The sequence below is a fragment of the Diabrotica virgifera genome, chromosome 7, assembly GCF_917563875.1.
Source record: "Diabrotica virgifera virgifera chromosome 7, PGI_DIABVI_V3a".
NCBI lineage: Eukaryota > Metazoa > Arthropoda > Insecta > Coleoptera > Chrysomelidae > Diabrotica > Diabrotica virgifera.
Window position 1 is genome coordinate 253,669,248 of NC_065449.1, and position 24,739 is coordinate 253,693,986.

At 31.9% G+C, this 24,739-nt stretch overlaps 2 protein-coding genes across 3 annotated transcripts in view; both read right to left on the reverse strand.

The window, feature by feature from the left end:
- Positions 1-2,708: 2,708 nt before the first annotated feature.
- Positions 2,709-4,837, reverse strand: LOC114330310 (26S proteasome non-ATPase regulatory subunit 9). Its single transcript, XM_028279638.2, has 2 exons — positions 4,668-4,837; positions 2,709-3,354 (listed from the first exon to the last, which is right to left on the reverse strand). The coding sequence occupies exon 2, from the start codon at positions 3,346-3,348 to the stop codon at positions 2,743-2,745; it is 606 nt and encodes a 201-aa protein (XP_028135439.2). The 5' UTR covers positions 3,349-3,354; positions 4,668-4,837; the 3' UTR covers positions 2,709-2,742.
- A 4,866-nt stretch (positions 4,838-9,703) lies between these two features.
- The window catches only part of LOC114330321 (CD63 antigen-like), a 62,767-nt gene continuing 47,731 nt past the window's right edge, over positions 9,704-24,739 (reverse strand). The window contains exons 5-6 of one of the 2 annotated variants that reach the window (XR_007699552.1): positions 15,741-20,395; positions 9,704-15,355 (exon numbers count right to left, since the gene is read on the reverse strand). Coding sequence is in view for 1 of the 2 variants with exons in the window: in XM_028279647.2 (XP_028135448.1) it covers positions 20,204-20,395 (192 nt within the window). In the remaining variant the exon portion in view is untranslated. Of the gene's footprint in view, positions 20,396-24,739 lie in introns of both variants that reach the window. The other variant, XM_028279647.2, reaches the window with a different exon arrangement.

Genomic DNA, 24,739 nt, shown 5'->3' on the forward strand with positions numbered 1-24,739 from the left:
CCTTGGAGTCCATCGCCGAAATGAAATTCGTGTTCAACGACCTCCAAAACCCCCGAGTATAAAAATTGAATTCGTTTCCGTCCGTATGTCCTTCCTTATAATTTTTTCATTTTTCATCTCTTCAAGATGCACTTTGAATGCATTTTTCTTATGAAAATTTTCATCTGCCGTAGATCAATTTAGTTCACAAACTTTCCCGACACTCTCCTGAATCGAATGCAAGAGGTTGCATGACGATTCATCTTACTGTACAAAATTCCTAGGTGTAATGCTTCGTTTCCTCGCCTGGTGTATCAAAATACAAGCTGGAAATACAGTCGAAAAAATGAAAGAATACCCATGAACGAACATATAAAACACGCTGTATTTTCCTGTCACCATGTCACAAAGAAAATTGTCCAGTGCAAGTACATGTAGCAATAATTATTACATGTACTTGCGCTGGCCAATTTTTTATGTGACACAGTGACAGGAAAATACAGCATGTTTTATATGTTTGTTCATGGGTATTCTTTCATTTTTCCTACTGTATATTTATTCTAAATTTACAATCAAGATACAGTAGAAATAAACAAACCAAGACACGTTAAATGCTACTAGGAACACTCCCGAATCATAATTTACGATGTACATACATTGTAAATCCCAAATCATGATTTCCAAAGTTTATTCATTGTAAATTATGATTCAGGAATGCTCCTAGTAACATTTAACGTGTCTTGGTTTGTTTATTTTTACTGCATCTTGATTGTGAACTTAGATTAGTTAAAAAATAATTATTTCCAAAGCTTTTTAGATCATGTAAAGACACTAGAAAGAAACAAAGAGTATAGTCGATCAAAGACTCGAGCTAAAAACTATTTTGTTACAAAACAATAATTTCTAAAGTTTCTTGGATTCAGTAAGTAAACCAGAGCAGAACAAAGACTATAGTGTATCAAAAATTTGAGTGTTGAAGTAGGATGTTTAAGAAAACAATAATATATACAATATACAGTGATGAGCGCGCTAATATCCGGCAAAATAGCTCAAAAGGTGGAAGACATAATACAGTGGAACCTCGATAACTCGGATTAATCGGGACCGATCGGGGTTATCGAAAATCCGAGATAGCCGGAGAATATGGTAGAAATTAATAAAATACGGTATACTTACAGATAAACTCCGTTAGAATTGAAATAACATGAAATATATTTATAAATATGCACAGTACCTACACATCAAAATTACTAAAAAAAACACCAAACACAAACGTAAGCAAACGGAAGCGAACAATACAAGACACACAATACAGTCACAACGATGTAATGTTATTTAAGAACAGTGAAAACTAAAGACCATTGTTTATAAAAGAATTTTTTAAATAGTCTTTCCTAAACAATGCTAAGACAGTTTGAAATAAAAAGGAATAGGTACTACAGACAGGTGCCTGTTGTTTCTGCGGCGTGTGCTATGAGTCATGTTTACTTTGGTATAGTTCAAATTACACACACACACACACACACACACACACACATTAACTCTCAAATATTATATTAGATACATTTTTATTGTTGAAAGGTTTGTCTAATAATTAACTATTTTGATAAAATAAGTCACAATTAAATTGAAAAATAATTTATTTAACGTTTCGACGCCCAAATCAGGTCGTTGTCAAAATACAAAATATTTAAAATCAAAATGTTTATCTGATGAAAATCGGTCCGGGTTAGCCGGACTGCCGGGTTATCGGGGGCCGACTTATCGGAGTTCCACTGTATGTACATTGCGAATCAAAAAGAGATGAAACTAGTGGAGGTGGAAATTATCGTTATAAACGTATTAATTAACATTACATTACATAGTTTCCCACCTTTAGATGTCTGTGACAGGAGTATTTTATAAAATTCTAAAACAATCATTTCTAAAATTTCTTTCATTCAATAAGAAAACCAGAACAGAACAAAGACTATAGTGCATCAAAATTTCGAGTGTAGAAGTAGGTTTAGTTAGAAAACAATAATATAGAATTTTTGCGTTTAGTAAAAAACCAGGGAAGAAGAAAGACTGTATGTAGTGCGTCAAAATACAAGCTGAAAATATATTTAGTTTAAAAATATTTATTTCCAAAGGTTTTGAGATCTTATAAGGGCACTAGGAAGAAACAAAGACACGTCCATCAAAGACACGAGCTGAAAACTTATTTCGTTACAAAACAATAATTTCTAAAGTTTCTTGGATTCAGTGCTGAAAACCAGAGCAGAACAAATACTATATAATGCATCAAAAATTCGATTGTAGAGGTGTGTATAGTTAGAAAATTATAATATATACAGACTTTTGGAGTTTAGTAAGAAAACTAGGGAAGAAGAAAGACTATATTACATCAAAAATTCAATCTGGAAATATATTTAGTTAAAAAAGAATATCTACATATTTTTGGATTTAGTAAGAATAGTACAGAAAAAGAAAGACTGTTAATGCATCAACAATTCAAGGTGGAAGTATATTTAGTTAGAAAACAATGATATTTACAACTTTTTGTATTCAGTAAGCCAACTAGAGGAAAAAAAACTATCAAAAATTCAAGCTGAAAGTAGATTTCCAATAAAATGTCACACTGCTAAAAAACAGGTCTTAACACATTAAACGGTCCCTAGGAACCGATATAGGAAGTCTCTCATTAACGTGTTAAAACAAAATCTATATAATGACAAGAGAATACTTGATTTAAACAAAAAGATATTTATTAAACATTAAAAACTATAAACTAACAATATTACATCCTAACAATCCTCTTCCGATCCACTTCTTGGGTATTAACTGAAGTGTGAAAAACCTGTCTCCCCTTTTAACTTTAACATTCAAGGGATTTCCTTCAGTATGCTGCACTAAGGTACCTATATCAGTGATGAGTTTGAAATTTGTTTTATTTATTGAACCAAACTCAACTATCAGATCACCAACATCTATCCCAGCAAAATAAGCTGGAGAATTATCGCTAACAATGGTAACCTTAGCGAAAGGTTCAGTATGAACTACTGCATCACACAGATCTGTTTCCATGGCCACAGCATTGTTCAAGTTGGAACCCAAAGAAGTTGCACTGTAGTACCCATGTAGACCATTTTCTATTTGCTTCATAAGGCTTTTGTGATCGTTCTGTAGGCAGATAATTCTATGTCTGGCATGTCTCACTTGGTAAATATCTATGGAACTTTTTGGAAAACCTTGATCATCAACTAAGGGTTCATTCATACCTACTCCGTTTTGTGTCAATATACATGTTAAGTCTTTAATTTCTGCTTCTATTTTGTCCTTTTTGGACATAAGTTCTAACACTTCTTCTCTTACATCTTCCCTTGACATGGTTTTCTAAAAAAAAAACAAGAATTTGTTTTGTTACATTTTTATGTGAACAGTTTAGACTTATTATAAATATGAGGCGTCTAAAAGCCAAGGGGTATAAGTGCAATTTTGGTCGAGTTGGAGATAAGTACAGAAATAGATAGTCAATACCCATTTTAATGTTGTGGCCAAAGGAAACAAGTGAATTTAAAACCAGTAGTGACATCTATGGGTATTTGACTTAACTCCTGAAAGTATTTTGGTAATCATTTGGCAGCCATTGGATATGAGTAGGCTTATATCCCTTGGACTCCAAACAACTAAACACGTGTTAGTTATCTCATTTGGCAGCCAAATCGTCAATACTTGTTAGATTAGTAGTACAATGTATTCGATATTTATTGCATCACATTTTAGTTAGGCCGGTTAACACAATCCAAGTATAATTGGATTTCATAATCATAATCCATAATGCTTCCTCAGCATCGTATATCTCCATGAATCTTTTACACCATTTTCTTTTTCTACTTACATCTCGTTTTCTAATTTCCGACAACGACGCCATTTTATTTACACTACTTGGATCCAAGGAAGTTAGCCAGCATCCTAGATAACTTGGATAGAACCTGTTAATACAAGTGTACTTGGACGAATAGGTGACACAATCAAAGTAGATGCTGTTTGTGCCTTTCATCCATCACAACTTTTATAGAAATTTGCCTTACCAACAACGGGAAGGATAACAAATCACAGATCAAGATATTCTGGATAATATTCAGGAAGATCCCGACTAACCAGACAACTGCTTCGAAAGCGATGATGACTACTTAAGTTTACGTTTAGAGTGTTTCCTACTTTTTGCATTTTATATGCCAATTGTTTACTTCTTTTTTACAAAAATTCTTTGTTTTGTTAATCATATTATATTTAAAAAATAAAGATACAAGTACAGTCCAAGTATTTACTTGTAAGACAGTGGGTATAAGTGTTGATCCTTATTCTAAACTTTCTTATAAAATGCTAAGTTTATTTAAAGCTGAATAATTGTACTGTTATTATATATAAAAGTTTTTGAAGTAAAAAGGCCCAGCCAATCACTAACTATTTTGAAAAACAAGCAGTAGAATTTAGGAAAGGTGTTATAAAACTTGATTTTCTCAAAACTACCAAAAATGCACTTGTATCCCTTGGCTTCTACACGCCTTATATTAGTTAGATGTTCAAAATTGTTCAAATAAACAAATATTTGCCAGGTATCTGTGGACTTCTGAAGCTAAATATGATTTAATTTATTTAATCTTATTTTACCTATTCTAGATAATTTAAATAAATGTACTTACTCAGTTTCTAGTCACAATTCGTCATTTAAACAAAATAATATTTCAAATTAAATTTTTCTTGCTATATAAATATAATCACTTGGTTTAATTAGGTGAGTTCTGTTTATGGAAGAAACAGTATTTATTTATTTATATAGGTCATGACTTTGGGCTTTTTGAAATGTCACGTTTTGACAGATGACTGTTCGTGGCCATTTGAACTACTGAACTTGTTTATTTAACTCATAGATGTCGCAATTATAGACTATTAGTTTATTAGTTGTTTTAAAATATATAAGGAAGTTTAAGGTAATTTTATAAAAGAGTATCAGCTATTTTTTATAAACCACAAATCACTTTTCAAGTTCAAAATGTTAAAAATTTATCGTTTTATTTTGCGACACCTATCGCAAAAAAGCTGCAACGTAGGATATTGGTGCTCCGGTCGACCCCCAGTCGTCAAATACCAACTACTGTACACCCAAAACGCATACAAACCAAATCGTGAACGACCCAATTCATATAAACACCAACTTGCAAACGTATTAAGAAAAATAAATACCTACATGGAAGAATAGTATACATTATACATGTACAGGGTGATTGATTAATGGGATAAAGCTCAATAGATCCGCTATAGTAATAGATAGCAATAATAGATAGTAATAATTATTTATCGAGAATTTACTATTTTTAAACTTTTTTAAGATTTGCCAAAAAATACATCAGAAAATCAAAGGATATATCCCATGAAAAAATTACTAATAATTAAAAAAATATACCGATAATAACATGACATCATTAACTCAATTTTTAATATGCATATTTTATTTAATATAATATACAGGGTGATTGATTAGTGGGGTAAAGCTCAATAGATCCGCTATAGTAATAGATAGCAATAAAAGTTAATAACAAAATTTTAGCCACCTTTGAGCTTCACATTACAAAATTAGTTAGAATGTTACAGGGTGTTCGATAACACAGTGGCAGACCAAACTTATATTTTTTTAAATGAAACACCCTATATTTTATTTTAAATTCAAAATCCTGTTAACTTCTACATCACAAAAATATAAAAGTTTGTTAAGTTATACAGGGTATTTACAAAGTTATAACCAATTTTTTATGAAAATCGTAACAAGTTCAACTCCCTCATCTGTATAAATAAAAATAAGCAAAACAGCAATGGTTATTAATGCCATATTTTTTACGCATTGTCAAAATTTTCAAGAATTATTGATATTGCTAATTTTCTTTATATCAAATACAGGGTGAGTCAAAACGCAAGTACATTATTTTCTCAGTAATTTTAAATGGAACACCCTGTATTTTATATCACTATTGAAAAGTACCATTACCGTACTTTAATTTTTAGATAACATTCCCTATGTCTAAATTTATGAGTCTAGGACGTTTCATCGCCGCCGTTTCGATGCCGCCAGTTCACCGCCGGCCGAATCATCGCCGGCCGATTCATCGCCAGTCAATTAATCGCTATCTGATATATTTCCGAATTTTCGACAGTTACAATTATTAATTATTTTTAGTATTAATTCTAGGAATTCTAGGAAATGCGAGATATGACGGCGATGAAATGGACTGGCGATGAACCGGCGGCATCGAAACAGCGGCGATGAAACGTCCCATTCCGAAATTTATTAGTTTTCGAGATATTTTCATTTTTCAATGGACAGTAGCGCGGCCACCCAAATCACCAGAACTGGACTGATTTTTTGGGGTTACGTTAATAATGTAGTTTATAAAATACCTCCAACAACAAGGGATGAGATGAAAAATAGAATACAAAGTGTATTTCGATGTGTTAATTTACAAATGGTTCTTAGAGTAAGTTGCTCATTCGATGATCGTTTTTAGGCGTGCATAAATGTGTTAGGAGGTAATTTTGAACACCTTATGTAATTAAATATTAAAAATATTTTATTAAAAGTATCTTCTAATTTCTTCAAACATGTTTTTTTTGCAAAATGTATTACTGATAAATTATTTTTCGTTCTTTATTTGTTACATTGTTACATTTACATACAAAAGTACCAATTGTCTTCACAAAATGTTGTATTTTGTGTTTGTGTGTTTTTTGTAAAATGTATATTACTAATTTTCTTTCTTTATCTGTTGCATTTACATAAAAAAGTAGTTTTTAATTGTTTCAAAAATGTTGCCTGTTGTGGTTGTGTTTTTTTTGTAAAATGTATTACTAATAAATTATTTTTATTTCTTTATTTGCTACATTGTTACATTGATTACCGGATTGATAATCAGTAATCGTCAATTGTCAATTTAGTCATGGCTTACTTAAAATTTAGATAAATTTAGACACCTAAAATAATTTGCTCTGAAAAATGAAAACATCTCGAAAACTAATAAATTTGGACATAAGGAATGTCATATAAAAATTAAAGTACGGTAATGTTACTTTCAATAATGATATAAAATAAAGGGTGTTCCATTTAACATTACTGAGAAAATAATGTACTTGCGTTTTGACACACCCTGTATTTGATATAAAGAAAATTAGCAATGTCAATAATTCTTGAAAATTTTGACAATAAATAAAAAAATATGGCATGAATAAACCATTGCTGTTGTGCTTATTTTTATTTATACAGGGAGTTGAACTTGTTACGATTTTCATACGAAATTGGTTATAACGTTGTAAATACCCTGTATAACATAACAAACCTTTATATTTTTGTGATGGAGAAGTTAACAGGATTTCGAATTTAAAATAAAATATAGGGTGTTCCATTTAAAAAAACATAAGTTTGGTCTGACACTGTGTTATAGAACACCCTGTAACAATATAACTAATTTTGTTAAGTGAAGCTCAAAGGTGGCTAAAATTTTTGTTATTAACTTTTATTGCTATCTATTACTATAGCGGATCTATTGAGCTTTACGCCACTAATCAATCACCCTGTATATTATATTAAATAAAATATGCATATTAAAAAGAAACTTGAGAGAATGGTTTCAAATACCAGAAGCTGCGAACATAATACATGCGTCACAAAACAGAGAAACCTATCGTTTGATGGTCGCCAACCTTCGGTAGAAGACGGCACATAAAGAAGATGCATATTAAAAATTGAATTAATGATGTCATGTTATTATCGGTATATTTTTTTAATTATTAGTAATTTTTTCATGGGATATATCCTTTGATTTTCTGATGTATTTTTTGGCAAATCTTAAAAAAGAATAAAAATAGTAAATTCTCGATAAATAATGTTAATCTGTCGTTTTTGAGGAACTGTAGCCTTCCCGCAATTGCTTTTATCTTGAGGAATCATATAAACTCTAAAAAACGTTGAATATCTACAAAAAAATTTATACCCTCACTTTTTCATGCCTTTCGATTTTCTGATGTATTTTTGGCAGATCTTAAAAAATATAGGTTCGGTTAGTGTTTTTTACGTGATAATGCTTTAACCGTCGATTGATAAATATAGGGTTATGCCAAAAATGTCAGGTTATGATGCTAGGTGTCGCGTCACGGTTCTTAGACATTACTACGGTTGCCTAAATCGACTAACCAATGAACATTAAGGGTGAAATTACGTCACGAGAGTTTACTGTCATTTGAATCGTAATATGATTTTTTTCGAATCCTGAGAAAACCAAGTATTTTAGAAAAATTTAAACGCAGGATGCAAGATTACATTATTACCGAGGGCGGAAAGCCCCTTAGAATAAACAAGCAGATTCTATTGAATGAAATATTTGAAATTAAATGTCACACTTCTCTTTTATTTTCAGCCCTGTAACTTTTTAAAATAAACGTTATAGAAGTTTTCAGGGACTTTCAGCCCTCGGTAATAATGTAGTCTTTCATTCTGAGTTTAAATTTTTAAAAAATATTTATTAGTTTTCTCAGGATTCGAAAAAAATGAATACAATTAAAACACATTGAGAATTTTGACATGCGTCAAAATTTTTTATTAACTCAATGTAAAATTCTGAACTGTTGAATTCCAGCTTCCCTAATAATTATTGTACGTCAAAAGACATTAGAAACTATTTGTAGAGGATTGAAATCTGTATTGGAAATAACTGTTAAAATTGGTCTACGTAATTAAACATATTCCAAAATTTTGTAAAAATGTAATACATTTTCGTTTTTAGCCCAAACTTAGGCCACACACAATGCAATAATGTTCACATTTTTGAACTGTCAATATTTTTATTTTATCATCTATTGTTTAAAAATAATACAGTTGATAAGATACCCTCAGTTGCGGAGAAAGGATTAATAATAAAGATTTTTTTATTCAGTCAATGGTGTGAGCACTGTCAGTTAAATAGTAACGTGTGGCCTTACTTTTACACGCATACCTATTGTGGCAAATGTATCATATTTTTTAAAATTTTGGAATGCATTTAAATCGTAGAACAATTTTAACTTTTGATTCTAATACAGATTTTAATTCTCTACAAGTATTCTCTCATGACTTTTGATGTAAAATAATTAGGGAAGCAGGAGTTCAACAATTCAGAATTTTACATTGAGTTTCCTATGGCCCTTTTTACGATTCACCACCCGGTATAAGATAAAATGTGTACTATTTGTCTAATTATTTCATAATAACACAAATAATACACATATATACACAATAACACACATTCAATGATCGAAAATCATTTAAAAATATGGGAATGTAAACTCTTGTGACGTAAAGTCAAAAATATAAGTCTTCCCACCACCGTCGGACAAGACAACCGTAATAAAGTCTAATAACCGTGGTGTCGCATCAGTCATGAATGGAGCGAATACACTTTTACTAGCTTTGGGTGATTTTCTTTAATAAAGAATCATCCAAAACCTTTCGTCTTAAATTATTACCAGAAAATTAGTCATAATAAGACTGCATCACAGAAAATTAATTTTAACCCCTATATTTATCAATCAACGCTTTAACTATAAGAACGAAACACGCCACAATCTAGGCAATCGCCACTACATTTAATTCTTTTAAATTCATTTTCAGCTTGATTGTGGCAGAAAAAAGGAATCACGGCGCAATAAAACTACAAAAATTATTTACCGATTTTTATTCATTAAACGATACATAAAAAATAAATGTGTTAATTTATATTAAACAAAACTTCAAAGAGATTCATTAGCAAAATACAACTTAAAATAAAAATATATAATATGCTACAACCTGTTGGCATTTAAGACATTTGTTAATCTAAAACAAACACGGTACGAACTCTTTCCTTGTTCAACCTCACGAGAGGAATCGATAGGAAGTAGAAATATATAAGTTTATAAAATATATAAACGAATTTTCATATTAGACAAACATTATGTACGATGACATACGTCATCGGTAAAATAAGATTGCCTACGCCGCTGAGAAAGAATGCGACGTGCTGGAAGAAATCTGGCAACACTGCCTTACGCATCAACTCAGCCTGTCTTACCCCCACCACTTTCGCCTCGAGGGATTGCTCAGTGTCGGTCTAGTAGCCTTCGAAGATGGAGGTCCCGTTCGCTGTTACCGCCAATGTGAAATGTATGCTGTGATACGTTTTTTAAATGCAAAATGGATTTCACCTATTGACATTCATCGTCAGTTAATCGAAGTTTATGAGTAAAAGTGCGTATTTGTTAAACATGTTCGCAAATGATGTGGAGAATTCAGTAAAGGCCGAACGGAAATTCAAGATGAATTTCAGACCATTTTCAAACATGTTGAACAGATATGCACTTCTACCCATAAACTTCGATAAACTACTATGATGAATATCAGTAGGTAAACTCCATTATGATCCACCTCGAAAACATGGATCTAGAGAGCCTGTAAAGGCGGCGCTACCCCCACGGGGGTGTTTTAGCCACTATATATATAAACTACATTTTGCATTTAAAAACCTATCACAGCATGAATTTCACAACATTGGAGGTAACAGCAGCCGGGACCTCCATCTTCGAAGACTGCTAAGCCGACACTGAGCAATGCAGTGAGGTAAAGGTGGTGGAGTAAATATGTAAGGCAGTGTTGCCAACTTTCTACCAGCACGTCGCACCCTTTTTTGGAGGCATAGGAATTACCCTCGTACATATAAAGAAAAAAATACATGTTGTATTTGAGAACATATAAATTTACAACTGCCTTAAAAGATAGTTTAACTGCCAAACAGCGAAAAAAACAACATAAACGTCAATAGACATTCTTTCATTTCGAAATCTTTTTCTAACATACTGAATATTGTATAAAAATAAATTCATACTTCAATTTTGAACAGATTCCTGCAAAAATACAATCTTCACAATTTTAATACCTGCTTTCGTTCTTTTTTTGATTTTTTATTTTCGTTCGTTTAACTACAATGCTTATGTACACTTTTGCCCCTAAATCTACAAGAAATTGTGCACAAAACATAAAAAAGACAGATGTCGGTTGCATGTTGTACACAGTTGATTTCTAGCAATTTTATAGCCAATCAGAGACTGCTGTGCGGGCCTGCCTTCAGATGCCTCTAAGTCAATATTCATAGGATGTATTCGCGAACTCAATCGACTATAGGTGTGCGGTTGCATGAAAATGGCCGATGTAATTGGGATAACGTATTTTGTTATAATTAATATTGTTATTGATGTAATTAATTAATATAAATAAATTATTCATTAAATGAACACATCCGACAAGCTTTCAAACGACGTTGATACATTTATATTTTCATCCCAAATCCTCTAGTTCCAAATAATCGGCAGCACCCTCGCTTGAGCTCACGAATTGGCTTAGATATAATGCGTCGTCAATAAGTCCCGGGTCTAACCGTGAGATGGCGGCTCTAATGAATTTTCCATTTGACATTTCCGTAGCCATAACCTTCATAAGCGTACTGCCAAAATGTTCATGTCATTCGGATTATGTACTAACTCCAAATTGTAAGTGAATAAAGGATTTTTCCCTTATTCCGAGACGATGAGCTGGCCAAATACCCAAGTAGGTGGAGGCCAATAAACTGAAGAAGAAGAAGATTATTTACCGAGTTACAGTTTACGCTGCTTGAAGTAACGCTACTTTTGTGTTATTTGATGGGGAATAATACTCTCCACACTGAGCAATGGCTCAAAAAGTGATACCGGGACTCTGCTCCATCGATTACAGCCATTAAACGATGGTTTTCTGAATTCAAACGTGGTCGTACCGACTCCAATGATGCTGAGCGCTCCGGAAGGTCAACTGATGCAGTATTTTCGAAAACATCGAAAAATATCTTAAATTATTATGGAAACCCGCAAAGTGAGGTTGCGAGAGATAGCTGACACTTTAAAGTTATCAAAGGCATTTTGACTATTAAACATAAACATTTGTCTATGATAAAGAAACAAATTGTTGAATGTCGGTACTGTTCGGACATGTTTAAACGGAACATGTCATGAGTTTTTGCATCGGTATGTCACAATGGATGAAACTTGGATCGACCACTTCACTCCGGAAACAAACCGGCAGTTATCTGAATAGAGACCACCCGGAGAAAGCTGTCCAAAGCGCCCAAAGATGCAACAAACCGCCTGGAAGGTCTCTGTATTTTGGGATCCGCAAGGAATTATTTTCATTGACTATTTGAAACGTCAACAGCGCCTACTATATTGAAATCGCAAAGAAAAGGCCTCATTTGGTGAAGAAAAAATTGTTGTGTCGCAAAGACAATACACCGTGTCACAAGTCAACGAAAACGATGGCAAAAATGCACGAATTGAGCTTTGAATTGCTGTCGCATCCGCCGTGTAGTCCAGATTTGGTCCCAAGCGGGACCAACCTTTTTTTCTGAGGACGTAATCGTCGAAACTGAAGCCTATTTTGAAGACAAATATAAATAGTTTTACAAGGGCAGCATCGAAAAATTAGAAAAGCTTTGGAATGATTGTATCGCCACAAAGGAGATTACTTTAGGCCCGAGACTTACTGACAGACGTGTTAGGTTTCGTTTCATATCAGTAGAAACAATAAATTACATTAAACAATTTTGGCAAATTGGTCAAAATCAACGGTGTAAAACAGTAATAAAACTTTCATTTTGATATGACTTAAACATATTTTGTCACGATAAATTGGCACATCTAGAAAACAGTCTTAAAATCTGATTAGGTACATCGAAAATAAGCCTTTTTACTGCCGTACGCATACTACAACATATCTCTTAAACATCAGTTACTATTCTTCTTCTATACACTAGCTGGCTGATCTAGATCTAAGTGTAGCACTAAAGAATATGGAAACTGCGGAAACACTACTCGGGACGGGTACTGAGTCATTATGTTACTAATTTTTTAGTATAATTAAGATAAAAACATCGATTTCGTGGACAATTTTAATCAGTTAATGTAATTTTGTGATGCTACTAGAAAAATTCACGCTACTGAGTAAAAAACGAGCAACAAACATTAGAAAGTTAGGTTATGTGAGGTTATGTACAATTGAAATTAAGCAGACATTAATAAATGGGTAAGAATTTGCTGCATCTCTAGTTTATTCTGTTCGCTAGTGCAAAAATTATCATTAAACCAAAGTGGTATAGTTTAAAACTGCACTAGGGGAGTATTTATCCCTAGAATAATTCCCTGTATACCATATTCAAGAGATTTATCGAAAACATATTTGTATTGCTTTTTTAAACAATAAAATATGTTTCAACAATCTCATCCAAAAGCTTTTATGGGTCGTAATTTTACGCTTAAGAGTGTTATATCACTTTTTAGAGGGATTTGCCCAATGTTTCATTGTATTTGCTGTTTTTGCTATTTATTGTAAGCTCATATTAAGTTTGTTATTTATTTTGATTTATTTCTGTCGCTGTAAAACTTCTATTGTGTTTTTAATTGCTTTTAGAGATTTTCTGTATAAAAGTAGAAGTGTTTGCTCTATTCCTTTTCAAATCAGTTTCAAACTTGTTGATATTATCGTAAATGAGAAAGATACTATACTTATAAGAAGTGTAGAAGATTTTTTAAAAAACAAAATTCACGTAGCATCACAGATTGAAAAGGGTGGTAACGAAATTAATATTTCGAAAAGTAGTACAAATACTCATACGTCTAATAATACTAATTTCAATACTGTTACTTCTGTTAATATCCCTAATAATATCAATATAAGTAATTGTTATAATCGGGTACTTAATATTGATAAGTAATTTAATACCCACTAATAGTTAACATCTATTCTGAGTATGTTTTCAATAAAGCAGTGGATAATGTTCAATGTGGTATCAAAATGAATGGCATCAATATTAATAATTTGAGATACGCGGATGACATTGTGTTAATTGCAAGCAAACGAAGAATTTCAACATTTCAACAAAATTACAATAGCCAACGCTCGGCACACCACATCAAGAAGAAGAAGAAAGTATTTTTTCATGAGAGCAATTGTTATTTTATATGTGATTTATAATAAAAAGTTCATAAGTAATGTATCCGTTCAGATTCTTTGTAACATAATAAATGTCCGCAGAAAAAATATTGTACATAACACGATCCAAAAATGATTTTACGGGATTCACATAAACTTCCTACTTACCCCGTAAAATATCACTTGCAAAGGTCAAGTATTCCAGTTATTCACAAATGTTATAGTTCAGAACTGTGCGTTACACCCTCGTTATATAAATTGTCCATTAACTGTTTAAAATTTTGTCCACCGTTATAAGCCTGTCCTTTCTGGCCTTATTCTTAACGGCTGGCTCCAGAAATAGTTGCAAAAATGGAGGATGGAATGTTTAGTACAAAAAGTTGGGCAGTGAAATGATAAGCTTAAGAAAAATATCAGTTCAAATAATGTCATGGCTGATTCTTAAATTATCGTTCAGATCTTAACATTAAAAGTTAGTAAAAAAAATATATAGATAATTAAATTTTTTCCCAGTGCGTTAGTTTATATTTGGTACGTATCAACAATATTATAAAGTGGAAAGTGTTATAAAATTTTGGATTTTTAATCCCACCAATCAGGTAATCATTTTTATATTGTGTAATGGTGTTTTTGAACCAAAGCACAGACAGGATCGGTCAGAATATAACCATCGATGACTTTAACTTTGAGCGCGTTAGAGAATTTAAGTATCTTAGAACAACAATAACTGAAGACAATAACGGATCACAAGAAATAAACAATAGGATACAAGCCGGCAACAGATATATTTATGCATTTCAAAATCTTATAAAATCGAAACAACTAACAAGATGTACGATACAAATCATACGACCCGTATTGATGTATGGAAGCAAAACGTGGACGATAACAGAGACAAACGAAAAGACTCTACGTGTTTGAAAAAAAAGGTGTGTGTACTTTGTACGCACGTAAGAACTTATACTTCTATTACATAATTTCAAAGAAATAAATGTACGTAACAGGTTATTTGTATTTTATGTAAATATTAAACTAACTTTCTTTCTAAACTAACTTTTAAAATTGTTTTATTAAAACGATACCAAAAATTAAAAAAAGAAAGAATATGAATCATCCGGGATTTGAACCCAGAACCTCTAGATCTCCGGTCACACGCTCTACCACTGAGCTATATTCCCTTTGCTTCGACAGCTTACAAGATTTCTCATACATACTCATAGACAAATTTAATAGACCAAGTGAAGTTTACAAAAATACTTTAAATATACTTACTATTATTATAAAATATCTTATTCCCAAGGAAGACAAATCCAAAGACTTCTTCTTCTTCCTCTTAGCCTTCTATCGTCCACGTTTGGACATAGGCCTCTCCCAACTCCTTCCATCGGTCTCTATCCTGAGCAACATATTTCCAATTCGTTCCGGCTACTCTTTTAATATCATCAACCCATCTCATCTGTGGTCTTCCTCTCGGTCGTTTACTTTGGTAAGGTCTCCAATGTTGTATCGTGGCATTCCAACGTTGGTCTTTTTGTCTAACAGTGTGGCCTGCAAAGCTCCATTTAAGTTTGGCAACTTTTGTTGTTATGTCCTCGACTTTTGTTTTTGATCTTACCCAGTCGCTCCTCTTTTTATCTGACAGTCGTATACCTAACATTGTTCTTTCCATAGCTCTTTCTGTTGTAGCTAGTTTATCCAAAGACACAAAAGTTATAATACATTGACTAAAAACACTAATATATCCTTTTAATGACTTATTTACGCTGACAGCGCTGATACATACATATCTTGAAAGATTAGCAACGAACTACATACTGTCTGTGTGCGCATGCGCCCGGCATTTATAAAATTTCTCTCTTGATCGTAAAGAAGTATAACTTCAAAAAGAAACGTCCGTATTAAGATTTGAACCCGGGACTTCCGCGATCTGTAGTCGAATGCTCTACCAATAACCCATCAGGGCTTTGTTTACACGAGTTCTCGGACGTAATTACAAATCACGGTGACAAATAGATCAAGTGAATACTTATTATCTTACTCCCGAGGAAGGCAAATCCAAAGACACACAAATTTTAATAAATATATTTGCTAAAAACACTAACATATTCTTTCCAAACCTTATTTGCGCTGATACATACATAACTTGAATGATTTAGCAACTAACAACATACTGTCTGTGTGCGCATGCGCCCAGGATAATAAAAATTCACTCTCAATCGCGCCTAAAGAAGTATAACTTCAAAAAACATAAAATGTAAGTGCCGGATTCTTTTGACCAGGAGTGTATGATGGCTTTTTGTGGATTTTAAATCGCCGTTACATGGCAAAACCATTACAAACTTAGTGAAACTTTGAACAAATTGGGAATTCTTGAAAGACTAATGTGCATAGAATTATTAGGTATGTTTTCTACGTATATTTTTTTTATATAAGCAATCATATTGGTGGGATTCTGGTAAGCCTTTTATAACACTTTCCAAGTACATATATCTCTTAACACCTACAATAGAATACAGTAAACACTGAACGCCGTTATACTAAGCGAATAACATACAGGGCGGCTCAAAAACGCATTCGGTATAAATCTACTGGGACCGTTTCTGTTTTTGAACCGCCTGTATATCACATAAATATGGCACAACATCAAAGAAATATATCTAAATAGAGATTCTTGTCTATTTACATCTTTAGAGAGTAAAATGTCTCATAGAATATATGATTTTTATGTAAACATTTTAGACAAATAATAGAGGAGGTTCTGAAAGTGTAGATAATTTTGTGCATAGAAGTAGTAGGCAGTTTGAAGGGAAGATATGTTGTAAGAATTGTTTCAACGAAGTAAGTAACAATGAAAAATGAATAAACCTATGTCGTCATTACTGGTTTTTTTACCATTTTCTTTTATTATTAAACGACAAATCCCCTAAATGTAGACAACCAATAACACAGATCACGGTTTTGAATCATTTTAAAAGCCTAATGAAACTAATATAGGCAACTAATATTACAGATCATTCTGTAAAGTTTTAAATAAGTCTACGTATTTTTCCTACATAAATTGAATCTTATTTACAGTTTAAAAAATAGATAATTAAAATCATTTACATACGTAATTAATAAAATCAATATAATCATTAAATTCGAATTTCTCTAGTCCACAGAGGACCTAAAATTTGTAAAAACTCGTTTTTTTCATCACTTTTTCGTTGGTCTATGAAATTTTGACAATAAATGTGTACTTCTTTGCAGCAAACTATCTACACTCAAAGACCATTTGTACGTATGTATAATCTTAAAATTAAAACTAAAACATTGCAAGTCTGTTCGGCAGATTTTCAAAGACTGGCTATATTTGGAAGATTGTCACTGATTTTTCAGTCGGTTCTCAAGTTGGCGGACATTTGAGCATAACATCGAGAAATTTTATTACTTTATTAATGTATGCTATAGAAGGTAACACAAACAGAGATTTCTTGAATTTAAACGTTTTTTAAGATCGTGGCCGATATATCTAGATGAATATACTGTATTAACACGTTGACTACCAGCATGTAACGGAGGAGCACTTATGGTTCGTACAGTATAAATAGCGTTGCACGTCATCCGCGTCATAGCAAGAGACGTCACACGATATTTAAGTCGATACGATAAGCCGATACCAACACAAAATATTTAAGCTGTAGGTCTGTTCCTTCTTAGAATCGTTTAGCCAAGTACATTGGACTTACAACCATTATACATTTTAAAAAGGAAAGAATTTCTCTCATTGGCTGTATACCATAATAAAAAATTACTAAAGAAGTAAAAAATCTTCCCTTGTAGATGGTATATAATTTATTTAAAATTTTTTCTAAAAAGGATCCAAGTTGGACTTAAAGTGAGTACATCACTAGTACAAAACAAACGTTTTCGGACTAATCAGTCCATCATCAGATTAAAAACCTAAAATAAGTAAACCACTGTATAAAAAGGCAAAGTTGAAATTTTGACTGTTAAAAAGTTAGGAAAAAATTAAAACATGTGGTTACTTACTTCAGATCCAAAGTAGTTGGAACTAGATACATAGGTAGGTCGAATGACCTTACCAGTATAAAAATTACGCCCTTTCGGGTACATCGATGGCGACAATAAGTCGATGTTATAAGAATACAATGTAATTAGACTATAATGGAGTCTTCATCTTGGCTTCAAAGTGACAGACTGAAATTTGACATTGAAAGAATATTGACAAGACCTTCTAGATAGGGAATTTTATGTGTACACAGTTATTTTGTATTATAAAGATGCAAAAAATCCAAATGATTGAATTTAATTAACTATTAAATAAATGAATGAGAACGAAACCGTTTAAATTAAAAATAACATAGAATTATTTATGATAATTCTATGACTATTGGAAGCGAAAATTTTGCCTACAAGGTAATGACGTCATTTGTTCGAAAAGAAGAAAAGAATAAGGAAAAACTGAAGAAAATTAAAAGAAAATTTATTAAATGATAAATATTAGGTAAAAGTATTAATGCTTAAATATGGAGTTTGACTGTTATGATATGCAATTTAGGTTAATTTAAAAAACAGATAGAGAAAAACTTAATTCTACTCTATCTGTTTTTTAAATTAACTGAAATTGTATATCATAACTGTCAAACTCCATATTTAAGCATTAATACTTGTACCTTATATTCATCATTTAATAAATTTTATTTTAATTTTCTTCAGTTTTTCTTTATTCTTTTCTTCTTTTCGAACAAATGACGTCATTACCTTGTAGGCAAAATTTTTGCTTCCAATAGTCATAGAATTATCATAAATAATTCTGTTATTTTTAATTTAAACGGTTTCGTTTTCATTTATTTATTTAATAGTTAATTAAATTCATTCATTTGGAATTTTTTGCATCTTTAAATATAAAATAACTGTATACACATAAAATTCCCTATCTAGAAGGTCTTGGCAATATTCTTTCAACGTCAAATTTCAGTCTGTCAGTTTGAAGCCAAGATGAAGACTCCATTATAGTCTAATTACATTGTATTCTTATAACATCGACTTATTGTCACCATCGATGTAGCCGAAATGGCGTAATTTTTATACTGGTAAGGTCATTCGACCTACCTATGTAGCTAGTTCCAACTACTTTGGATCTGAAGTAAGTAACCACATGTTTTAATTTTTTCCTAACTTTTTAACAGACAAAATTTCAACTTTGCCTTTTTATACAGTGGTTTACTTATTTTAGGTTTTTAACCTGATGATGGACTGATTAGTGCGAAAACGTTTTTTTTTTGTACTTGTGATGTAGCCACTTTAAGTCCAACTTGGATCTTTTTTAGAAAAAAATTTAATAAATTATATACCATCTACCTACAAGAGAAGATTTTTACTTCCTTAGTAATTAGACATTTTATTATATAGGCGTAGAAATAATATTTGCAGATTTCTATTAATGTAAACATATGTAAAAAAATATAACCATAACTTTCATTTTCATTTAAAATATGTGGAATATAAAGCATTTTTATAAAGCACACTTGTTCGGATCACACTTTAACTGCAATCGAACGAAGGTGAGACTTTGACATAAATTGGTAACATTTATTTGACAGTTACGGTGTTGACACTTCAGATTTGTCTGTATTAATTACTATAACTATTTGTTTGTTTATATTTATTGCTTTGACGTAAGATTATTACTTAATACTGGTTTTCTGTTTGTAATTTTTTAATTTATTTACATTGAATATTAATTTTTGTTGTTGAATAATCCACTTCTGCAATAATTATGTGATATATTTGATTTAAAATGACTTTTGACAGGATTTTTTTGTAATTTGGCAACACTGTCAATTTAGATCTCTGACGTAGATAATGACGTGCAACTGTATTTACACTGTACTAACCATAGATACATTGGCCACATTAAAAATAATTTTTTTACGATTTTTGTACGATTATTCTAACAAATTTATAATTATTAAAACGCTAATTTACTCTAAGATCACTTGATCTCTAAATAAACTACCAGTAAGAAAGTAATCGTGCCTTTCCATGAAGCACCAGTACGTTTTAGGCCAATTAAACGACATGTCTAATAAATTCTCAACCTTTGATTAACCGTACAGCCATCTTTGAAAATCACCCGGACAAAGCTCTGTTCATATTGGAGACTTAAGCTTTATAGCGATGAGATCTGTTCATCGAGCACGCTATGATTAAACCTAGAATGAGGCCGATTACTTGGACGCCCAGGATGACTCCTCCGACGATGAGAATGATGCAACAGCTATCCTTCAACCATTCGTAGATGAGCGTGTAGCAGCCGTCGTTGTATACCAATTTCTTATCGGGCTCTTTTCCGACCTAATAAAGAGAAACAAGATTAATAAGTTTACATACAGTGATTGATATACAAATTTAAGGAGTTTTCACTCCAAGAGGAGTTCATAGACGACGAGAGGTAAACCCAGATTTAGAACTAAGTATTGAGCAAAATCCTACCCAATCAATCAACATCTTTTCTCAGAGAACAGTTTGGACTTTCAAGATTTACAGTAGGTAAAATTTTGAAAAAACATGGATACCGTCCCTACAAATTACATAAATCCAACGAACAATTCCCTGGAGATCAATATCGACGTTTAGAATTATGTCAAAATGCAATGGAAATGTCACATCAAGATGAACATTTTTTACAGAATGTTTTGTTTACCGATGAATGTAACAATGATTGGCTGAGAGCCAATCATGCTCTTACGCCATATTACATGCATAGAATCGGCTTGTCAGATACTCCCAATTGTACTTGTGGCAAAATCGGAGATCTAACACATGTCATATTAGAATGTCATTTAAACATAAATAACATAAACGACTTTTATAAGGAATTAAAAGATTTAAAATGTTTTTTCCCAATAAACCTTAATACTTTAATATTTACAAATGATATGGAAATTCTTCATCTCATTTATAAACATGTTAAATTATGTAAATACAAGTTGTAAACGTAATATAATAGGCATAATTTGTTAATGTGGTTTGAAAAAATAAAAAAAAAAAAAAATATATATATATATATATATATATATATATATATATATATATATTGTTATATTTCTATTTGATATGAAAATTAAAATTTGATAATTATAGACAAAATTCAATTTAATATAAAATATTTTCAATTTTCTCAACCACGGGCATATAAATTTAGAACAACCTGTATACAACAAATTGTTATATTTAATTTTAAGAAGTGATTAAATAAGACTCAAGTGAAATCGTTAATAGGTCATTATCGTTGTTCGCGGAAGGATCGATCATTAGCCGATGCTAAATAAGACTAAGTGGAAATAGAGAATAGGTCATTAAAAATTTGTATATAGTAGAAAGTAATTTTAGAATGGGAATTAACTATTTTCTTTGAAATCCATTAAGCATATTTAGAAAGTTTAAAAATTGGTTTTGAGGAATACTGCGAATGAGAGTTGGTGGTGGAAGTTTGATTTGTGAATCTGGAAGGGATATTTAGAAAGTAGGGGAATGAATGACAAATAGAGATCAGAATGTTTTGAGCTGTCGAGAAGTGAAGTCGAGTAGTAGACGGTAGTGTACGGAGAGTGAGAAAGCCTGTGTAGTTCCGTGAGTGTGGAGTATCTATCGTAGAACGAGAGGTAGGCCAGGTTGAGAGTAAAAGAACCTCCTTGAGCCAAGAGTTCCCGGTAGCTGATTGCAGTTTCGAAAAAGGTAGAACACAGCATCACGACAGAAGCAGGAAACGAGAGCTATACGAGCTAGTTTCAGAGGAGAACATTACTGGAAGCCAGGACGAGGTTTGGATTGCAGCCAAGGATAGCAGGAAACGGGTCTTGTGTGAAGACATTCTCAGTGCACCAGAAAAAGGTCAGTCTCATTTGTTTGGACATGAATGTATGGGTTTTTTCGTAGTAAATACCACATTTAAAATTGAAGAAACATAATTAATAATATCAGAAAAGCTTCATCAAACTTAAATAGAATTGTTGCTAATAAATCATAATAGTTAAATGTTAATAAAAACTTTCAATTGGAAACCAAAGGAAATAAGATTCCCATGTGTAAATGTTATGTTTAAGAAAAATAAGATATAGCAAATATTAAGCAGTGATTGCCATTTAAATAAAATAAACAACATTTTGATTACAATTGTAACCCATATGTGTTATTATTTTACTCTTTTCTTTCCTATCCCGATTAGGAACCATTAAGAAATACTTAGAAGCCACGTATGTAAGTAATTAATTTTATAAAAAGCCCTGAGATTGAAAACATATTGATATGTGATCTGGTAAATTAATTAGATTATTATTAATGCATTGATTAAATTAAATGACATATAAAAATATTATCTCATATCAATAATCAAGATCACAACAACTGTCGTCCAACGTGGAGGGCATTGTAAAGTATTTCTAGTGGCAAATTTGAAGGATAGAAAGAGTAAAGCCGGTATTTGAAAAGTTATATGCCTGTGGTAAAAAGTGAGATACTTACATTTGATAACATAAAATTTTAGATCTCTTTAGGTACAAATTTTACATAACTGATTTAATATTTTATTTTTACGATATTACATTTGATATATTTATTGACAATTTATAATATTTGGGTGAGAAAAAGTCGTCTTGGTAACATACTAGTAAAATTTCATATTTGGCGGGGACAGTACTTCTTGAAAACAAATGTCTGTGACAAGAAGCCAAAGCAAAGACAACAAAAAACAAAAAGAACATTCAAATCAAGAGAATAATTCAGACCAAGAAGACATTTTAGACACGACAATCATGGCATCAGAACAGCAAGAATTATCAGGAATAGATAAAATATTACAAATGATGCAACTCCTGTCACAAAGAATGGAACAAAAACTGGATGAATCACAACAAAAAATGGATCAGAAACTGGATGAATCACAACAAAAAATGGATCAGAAAATGGATGAAACACAACAAAAAATGGATGAAACACAACAAAAATTGGATAAAAAAATGGATGAAACACAACAAAAAATGAAACAAGCAATAGAAGAGAACAACAAGAAAATGGAGGAACGCATAGGAAAGTATGAAAAGGAAGTAAAAGGATGTTTGACAACAATGAAAAACGAGATGAAAGAACAAGAAATGAAAATTCAAAATAAAATAAAGGAGATAACGAATTGCCAGAAAAAAGAAATGGAAAGTTTGGAAAACAAGTTGCAAAACGCTATTCAAGCAGACATAGAAGAAGTGGAAAGAAAGATTGCGGAAATCAATACTCAACAAAATGTCGGAGAAAGAAGAGAAATGGTTATACATAGCACAGATGACGTGAAGATAAGGTTTGGCGGGGATGTAAGAAGATTACACCCAGTGCCGTTCATAAATAGCCTGAAAAAGAAAATACAACACATCGGAAATTTCGAAACAGCAAAAGAAACTATCAGAAACCATCTCAAATATGAAGCAAGCCTATGGTTCGATAGTAAAGAAGAAGAATTCGGCAATTGGCAACAATTTGAACAAAAATTTTTGAATTATTTCTGGGGAAAGGTTCAACAATTGGAAATTAACAAGGAATTGCAAAATGGGAAATACAATGATAGGATGGGTGTATCAGAAAGGACATATGCTTTACAAATTTACAATAATGCAAAGCATCTACAATATAATTACTCATCGGAACAATTAGTCGAACTGATTGCAAGACATTTCGAAGAAACGCTGGAAGACCATATCACATTGCAAAACTACAAAGACATAGATAGTTTATGCCAATTCCTACAAATAAGAGAATCACGTCTAAGAGAAAGAAAATCAAGAAGGTCGCGAGAAGATTACAGGCTCCGAGAAACACAGGATTACAGAGATAGAAATCAAAATAGGAGGGACTATACAAGACGAGAATTAAATCCCAGAAGGGAAAACGAAAATAGAGACAACGGAAGAGGAAATTATGAACAAAGAAATAGGCAATGGAATGAGGACAGAAATCGAGAATACCAGAATAGAAACACCACACGCTCAAATCAAGAAAACAGAAATAATGGTAGACAAAATGAACAGGGATATCGAGAAAACCGAAACAGATCCGACAGACCAAGAGAAAATAGAAGAGAAGTAAATAATACCCAGACAGATGAATATGACGGAGAGAGACATTATGACGAAAATATAAACAACGATGAGCAACCGGCGTTTTTTCACGACGGCGCTCACTAAAAACCAAAAATCAAACAGGAATCTTTTGTAACCCCAAGGAGTTTATTAAATTGGCAAGAAACAACGAAAAGAAAAATGGAGTTGATTTAAAATTTGTGGATGGATTTATCAACGAGAAACCAATTAAAATTATGATAGACACTGGATCAGAAATAACATTGGTCAACAGAAAACTAATAGAAGAAGTTAACTTAACAAATTTAATTTACAAAATACCTAGGGTAAATTTAGTGGGCGCAAACAAACGGACATTGGCAACTATAAATGAAGGCATACGAGTAATGGTACGACTGGGTAAGAAGATGTATGCACTACAATGTGTAATAATGCCAAACATGTCACATGACATGATAGTAGGAGTTGACGAATTGGCAGAAAAACATGTAGTGATAGATTTTAAAAATAATACGATGAATCTAACAGAAGAAAAAGAAGAAGAACAGGACAAGGAACAGGAGAAACAAAATAC

Excerpts from the sequence above, each read along its gene's own strand:
- LOC114330310 (XM_028279638.2), bottom strand. The coding sequence starts at position 3,348 with ATGTCAAGGGAAGATGTAAGAGAAGAAGTGTTAGAACTTATGTCCAAA.